This window comes from Carlito syrichta, unplaced genomic scaffold (assembly GCF_000164805.1).
Source record: "Carlito syrichta isolate Samal-C Ts95f unplaced genomic scaffold, Tarsius_syrichta-2.0.1 Scaffold304449, whole genome shotgun sequence".
NCBI classification, from domain to species: Eukaryota; Metazoa; Chordata; class Mammalia; order Primates; family Tarsiidae; genus Carlito; species Carlito syrichta.
The window spans coordinates 316,372-323,512 of NW_007248545.1; the positions used below are offsets into that span (position 1 = coordinate 316,372).

Consider the following 7,141-nt stretch of genomic DNA (forward strand, 5'->3'; position numbering starts at 1 on the left):
AAGAACAGTTTATTCATAGACAGTTCCAGCTCTGGGGCTGGTGCTTCCTCTTATCTTTGGCGTCAGGCAGTAGCTGTGTAGCCTTGACACCCAGGGTCACATCCTTGGCCTCAGCCCAGGCTGACGGAGTGGGTGAAACCTTTGGCTTGGGACTTTGAAGGAGTCCTTCTCTCTGAAGACCTTGCAAAGAGCTCTGTCAGCCCTTACTGGGGCCTTCATGCGGGCCAGCACCATTTCCTTTGTCCCCGATCTCTCTAGCCATGTGCTGAGAATTCGGACCATGGGCCATATCTCATCCTGGACAGTTGCATGTATTGCTGGGTAGTGCCCAACGGGTCTTCCTGCACATGCCTCGGTACCATCTCGTTGTTCAAAGCAGGCTTTTAGTCAGTGTCCTTGAAAAGCCCAGAGCGGGTGAGGGCAGAGGGCCCTCCATGTCTGGGAGACCGGGTCTAAGTCCTCAAACCATGGCTGGTGGTCCTGACTAGATCTTTCTTCTAAACTCTGCCTCAGTGCTCGTCTGGCACCTGGGTATCTGTGAGCTGGTTGGAGAAGGCCCTCTCCAAGCGCAAGGTATTGTATCTGGGGGGTGGTGTGCCAGGCACCTGGGATCCTGGAGCTGGAGGCATGTGCAAAGCAGAGGTGAAAGTAGGCAGGTCATCGTCTATATCCAGGGCTGGATTGTCCTGGCCCCTTGGGCTGGAGGGAGCCTCGGGGCAGGGGAGAGCCTGCCTCCGGCTCCACCACTCCTTGGCTTTCTGCCACTGGCGGCGGGCAATGATAGAGAGGGAGTCGATGAAGAAGACCTCAATGATCTCGATGACACAGACGACCGAGCAGCTCATCCACAGGCCCAGCTGGCCTCCGAAGTTGGACAGGAGCATCTCGATCTGCAAGGGAGGCCAAGCCAGACCATCAGCAGGGACTGCCCCCAAGTTGGCCTCATACGGGGACCCTGATTTCCAAGGGAGCTACTGGTTGGCCCTGCTCTGCATAGGCTTAGAGGGAGAAGTGGGTAGGCTTCCTGTCTCTGCTTGATCTACGTATCCTGAGCCAAGGTCTGACTGGCCTCTGGCAGCCTTCTAGATCAGGGTAGATGCCCATGACTAGATCAAGATCCCCACGACTTGACTCTGTCGCCAGAGGCCAGGCAGAGATGGGCCCATTTGTAGACCCAGGTCCCAGAAGAAAGTCACTCACACTGTTGGCTGGACTCTCCACGATGGATCTCTGGTTCAGGTCTTTGTAGAATATCAAGAGTTTGGCCAAATCTGTCCTGCAGAAATTCCAACAGGTGAGTCAGAAGCCTTGGAATTCTACCAGAGGACTCATGCCTTCCTCCTGCCCAAGCCTGCAGCGTGTTCCGGGCTCTAGGCTCCCTGGGGGTATTAGAACTTGGTCCATGGGGCTCAGTCTATACCCCAGAGCATATTTCCATCTAGATCTGGTTCTCAGGTCATTCATTCACTCAAAAACTGTTTTCCAACCTCCACCCAGCCATATTCCCATTGTACCCTGTTCTTCAGCAAATGTTGACATTTGTAGTTGTTTGATTGTAATCTCAAGTACATACAGGAGACAGGCCAGTAATGTAAGTGAGCGAGGAAGGCTGGGTATAAGGTCATATGATAATAGCCATAATGGCCAGTGAACATTTATTGGGCACTTCGTGAATTGCCTGGCATGTTTTAAGAACTTTGTGTGAATTAACATATTTTATTCTCTCAAGCAACCCTATAGGGTGGGTAGCTGTGTTTGACTCATCCTCATTTTACAGATGTGGAAACTGAGATATAGATTGGTTAAGTAACTTGTCCAAGACTACAGTATTGGCCAAGGCTGGGCACATCTGTAATCCCAGAACTTTGGGAGACCAAGGTAGGCAGATTGCTTGAGCCCGGGAGTTCAAGACCAGCCTAGGCAACATAGTGAAATCCTGTCTCTAAAAAAATAAATACATAAATTAGCCAGGTGTGGTGGTGCACATCTGTAGTCCCAGCTACTTGGGATGCTGAGGTGGAAGGATCATCTGAGCCCAGGAGGTGGAGGTTGCTATGACCTGTGATTGTTGTGATCATGCCACTGTACTCCAGCCTGAGTGACAGAGTGAGACCCCAACTAAAAAAAAAAAAAATTGGCTGAGAAACTATTCAAACTCAGATAGATCTGGTTTCAAAGTCCACACTCTTAACCATTGCACTAAATTGCTCTTGACGAACAGGACTATGACGAACTGGGCTCAAGCTCATTCCAAAGAGACAACTATTACTCAGCTGTTTGGTGCTATGCAAGAAGGGAGGGTTGTTATTGTCAGAACTTTCCACCTTTCAGGAAAATCTAAAAATAATGAGTTTCTTCCATGGGGCTAAATTTGGCCCAGAAGTTACTGGTTTGCAACACTTGGTTTAATGATTTGCAGGTGTTTTGTTAAAGCTTATCTTTATCACTAGCCTGTAAGCACCCAGGGGCAGAGACTGTGTCTGCTTGCTTATCCTGGTTCCCCCAGCACATAGACAGTGCCTGGATCCTTGTAGATGCTCTATAAATTTTGGAGGCCAGATTGACCCCTACAGCGTGCAGGTCCAGCCGTGGGTATTATGGAGATGGTGATGGCTTAGAGAAATGTGAATTCACATGGCATGATTCATAGATGTGAGTTCACCCTCTCCCCCTCTCACTGAATAAATGAATGAGTGAGTGAATGAAAAGGAGAGGATTTGCCCATGAGGAAGCAAGTGAGAAGGCCAGGGCCTGTGGCGGGCAAAGGTGGAGGAACAGGGGGGAGGTAAACTTACTTGTTGAGCTTCTTGTTTATCTGCTGGCCTTGGTCCCAAGTGAGAACAGGCAGCAACCATTTCTGTGATGGAGAAAAAAAGAGTGGGCCTGAGGATGCCCGGAGAGGTCAGGACCAATCCTCCCTCCTCAACCTCTCCCCTGTACCCTTCAGCCTCAGCAAGACAGCTCCGTTTTCCCTAGACCATGCCCCAAGCCAGAGGACACAGGTAGGACGGCAATGAGGCTCCAGGCAGGGGGATTGTGTGGGAAGAGTGGGCAGAAGAACTTACCTCCGAAACCTCAGATGGCCATTGTGCCAGGCTGGTTGTTAGTGTCCACTCCTTAAAGCTAAGGAGAGGAGGGGGTAGAGTGAGCATGGGAGACCCAGCCCAGCCCAGTCTGCTCATCCACCCCTCCGGGTCGACTTACCTGCAGGCTTCCCGGCACACTGACTGGCAGCCCAGCTTTTCCTGGACAAAGTCTCGGTGCAGTTGGTAGTAGCAATACACTGAGGGACAAAGGAGAGAACAGCAAGAACATTGGAGCCACGCGGCCCTTCCTGTGCATCCCCAGGTCACCGAAGATGCTGCCCAGGCCTCATTTTAGTGATTTCCCCTCCCACTCTCTACAAACACTAGTTTTCTGGAAACACATGCTGTTTTGTGATGTTAGGAAGCAGAAAACAATGGCGGCTGAGGGTTAGACAGTCCCTGGTTTGGAACCAGTTCTATTAATCCTTGGCTGTGTGACCTAGGGTGAGTCACTTAACCCTTGGGAGCCTCGGCTACCTATTCTGTGAAAGGGTACTATCCATAGTTCCTACCTCCTGGAGTTAGTTGAGGTGGTCAAGCTCTTAGCACAGGCTGGGGTGTAGCATTTTGTCCTTAACTGGGAAGTATAATTCAAGCCAGACTTGACAACAGAAGTAAAACCAGCTAACATCTCTCTACCAATGCCTCCTTCAGGCAAAAGGCAGTAGGGGCAAGGGCCCTTGGCACAGGCTGTTGCTGGGGCTAGGCTGTCCCCACTCCTGGGGTGTCCAAGGCTGGGGCAGGTCTCACTCACTCCAGTTGGGGTGCTGCTGGTAGTTGCAGTAGTTGGCTGCCGGAGGTAGAGGCTGGCTGTACTGGGCACACCCACATTTCTCCACCATCTTTGTCTGGAAGCACGAGTGAAGACAGATCTGAAAGAGGAGACCCAGGGATTCTCTTCTTGCACGTGAATGCCAGAGAGCCCCTTACATGTCCCTCAGCCCAAAGGGTCAGCCTCAGCCAACATGAAACATGTCCCTTATTGGGTAGGGGGCAGTACCCTGACTCCAAAGGACCCAAGCTAAAAAAATGTATTGAGGATTTAGACTAATCAGGTTGAACTGGGGCTGGGGTGGTCATTTTCCATCATGTGGATGTCAACACAGAGATAAATGGGGGAATTAGAGTAGACGCCAAGAGTCGGAGAGAAACAAGCACAGTTCCAGCAATCCAGTTCTCAGGCCCAGGCCCTCCCACACTGCATTTTTGTAGATCAGAATCTGCCACAATACCCATGAAGTTCACAGTGCAAAAGCTAATGGCAGGGACCCTGAAGGTAGCTCACTCCTGTCAAGTCCCAGCTGTGCCACCTACCTGCTGGGTGACTTCAGGCGAGTTGCTTAACCTCTCAGATGCTTTGCTTTCTTCATCTTTGAAATAAGTATAATGATACCTACCTCATGACGCTATTATAAGCATGAAATAAATTGATATGTGTAAAGTGTGTGTTCATAATAGCCTCTTACTAAAGATTATTCAGGAGTATTTTTCCAGTGAACTCACTTTTTCTTTTTGTCCATTTGATTATGTTTCTATTTATTATTGTCTTATTATTCTATTAATACTAATAGTCCTCTTTTACTCAACGTGTCCACCACTCTCAGCTCAGCTCTGATATAAGGTAGAGGCCTTGGTGCTGAGGACTCCTGTTTTTTTTTGTTCTGCCAGGGTGATTTGCATGGGCACCCTGGTGGGAGGTGAACTGCAGACTCCCAGAAAGTGAGAGGAGGTAGAACAGATCACTGCACTTGAAGGTTAAAAACTCAAATGCCCACAGGAGTCAGTGGGCAACACGCTGGGGGGGTGGGGGGAACTGTGGGGACCAGGAACCTCAGGCCTCCTTCAATGGGGGAGCTCCACCCACTGTTTATCCTGCAGGAGGATGGGTTCCATGTTGCCACATTATCTCACTTTTCAAAAGAAGCTAGGCTCTGAATTCTCTTGTAAGATTTGATGGAATATTACATAGCCATAAAGAAGCACAAAATTATGAACTTTGCAGCAACTTGGATAGACTTAGAGTCTATCATACTCAGTGGTCTATCACAGAACCAAAGAACTGAGTACCACATGCTCTCACTCATAAGTGAACCCTGAACAATTATCATAATACTATAAGAAATGGATTGGCAGTAGTGGGAAACTGCCAGGGGGTGGGGGCGGGATTGGCAGGTGAGGGAAACTGCCAGGGGAGGAGGGGCACACATCATCAACAAGGGTATCTGCATAATGAATATTTGTATCCCTAACACATCTTTAAAACAAAAAAGTTAAAAATTAAATAAATACATAAGTAAAAATAAATTCCCTGACTTTTAAACAACCATCCAGGCTAGAAAAATCAGGTGTGAAACCAGCCTGGAAGGGGATTGGGAGCTGCAAATGAGCAACCCCCATCTAATCCACCCTCCCCTTGTGGTTGCTGAGGGTGATGCAACTCGCCCAAGACCACCAGCGAGTGAGGGGCACAAATCAGCCTGGTAGCCACACCTTTACCCCTCAGCCAGTGTCTCTCCCAGTCTGCTTCTCTCTTGCCGCTCACTTGCCAAGGCCCTGTTAGGAGGTGGGTCCTTCTTGGCTGTACATCATGTTCCACGAAAACCTCAGTGAATTAATTAAGCTCTGGTTACAGATGAGAGCTGAAGAGGACTGGAACCAGCCGGCATCATTTGTTCTTGAGGTCTCTGGATGAACCCCAGGGATCCTCACCAGAGTTTCTGGTCCCAGCCACACCCCAGCTCAGATATAACTTTGTCTACTGGGTCCGGGCCATAACCTAGGGCTCGGTGCCCACCCCAACCCTTACCTGAAGGGAGTAGACAGCATTGTAGATGTTCTTGATTGGCACGTCGCTCCCGTCCTCCGTGCACTGACTGTAGGGCTTACTGAGCTTGAAGGACTCCGTCTGCAATCACAGTGGCACACACTCACACTCCGCACTGCTCTCCCCCAGGACCCAAAAAGGGGTTTGAGCAGCCATTCATTTAACTCATTCATTTAAAGGAAAGTTATTGAACACCTACTAGGTTCCCAATGTTGCTATAGACACCGCAGAATCAACAGTGACCAAGATAGACCAGTTCTCCACTCTCATGGGGCATACATTCTAGTGGGGGTGAACCGATGGTCAACAAATAAATAACAAAATAAGTTGATTTGGGATAATTTTGGATGGTCATCAATGAAACAGTGTAGGGAGACTATAGGAGTTGGGAGGAGAGGGCAGTTTTTCCTATAGAATGATTAGGGAAGTGTCCCTGAGAAAGGGATTTGTTGATTCAATATGGAATGGAAAGACAGAGCTAGACTTAACAAGCGATGGACAGAATAGGATTGGGATAAAGAGGGCTGCAAAAGCTTGAAAAGGGAGGGGCCAGCGAGGTTGGAACATGGCAAATGAAAAACTCACTGAAGTCAGAGAGAGAGGTTGAGGCCAAATCATGGCTGAGAAATTTGAATTTGGTTTTCTGAATAACAGTTGGTGAATCCACTGAGAAGTGGGAAAAGGGATTTGAAAGATGACCAGGGACTGAGAGCTGCCTGGGATTCCCGTCCCTGTGAAGGACCCATAGCCTTGTCTTCTGGTCCCAGAAGTTGACTTGGAAAAAAAGCTGATTTTCTTAGAAAGGGCCTAGGAAAGCCCAACAAAGTAGAATGATACCCTATCATCAGAAGAGGTTCAAAGCCTTATTCAAACGTAATGACACGGTTCATTAAGTTTAGCTCTAACTTAATATTTGTCAGTACAAACAAACAATCCAGACAAGACAAGCAAACAAAAAGGGGTAGGGTTGGCCAGGTGCGGTGGTTCGTGCCTGTAATCCCAGAACTTTGAGAGGCAGAGGTGAGAGGATTGCCTGAGTTCATGAGTTCAAGACCAGCCTGGGTAACATGGCGAGACCTCATCTCTATAGTAAATAAAAAAATTAGCCAGGTGTGGTAGCGTGTGTCTGTAGTTCCAGCTACTTGGAAGGCTGAGGCAGAAGAGCACCTGAGAGCCCAGCAGGTCGAGGCTGCAGTGGCCATGAGCAGTCCACTGCACTCCAGCCTGGGCG

General features: G+C 49.0%; 1 protein-coding gene across 1 annotated transcript in view; it reads right to left on the reverse strand.

The window, feature by feature from the left end:
• Positions 1-288: 288 nt before the first annotated feature.
• The window catches only part of SCNN1G (sodium channel epithelial 1 gamma subunit), a 29,678-nt gene continuing 22,825 nt past the window's right edge, over positions 289-7,141 (reverse strand). The window contains exons 6-12 of the mRNA XM_008059943.1: positions 5,893-5,991; positions 3,841-3,958; positions 3,205-3,283; positions 3,066-3,123; positions 2,796-2,857; positions 1,201-1,276; positions 289-890 (exon numbers count right to left, since the gene is read on the reverse strand). Of these exons, the coding sequence (XP_008058134.1) occupies positions 510-890; positions 1,201-1,276; positions 2,796-2,857; positions 3,066-3,123; positions 3,205-3,283; positions 3,841-3,958; positions 5,893-5,991 (873 nt within the window). The 3' untranslated portion in view covers positions 289-509. The remainder of the gene's footprint in view (positions 891-1,200; positions 1,277-2,795; positions 2,858-3,065; positions 3,124-3,204; positions 3,284-3,840; positions 3,959-5,892; positions 5,992-7,141) is intronic.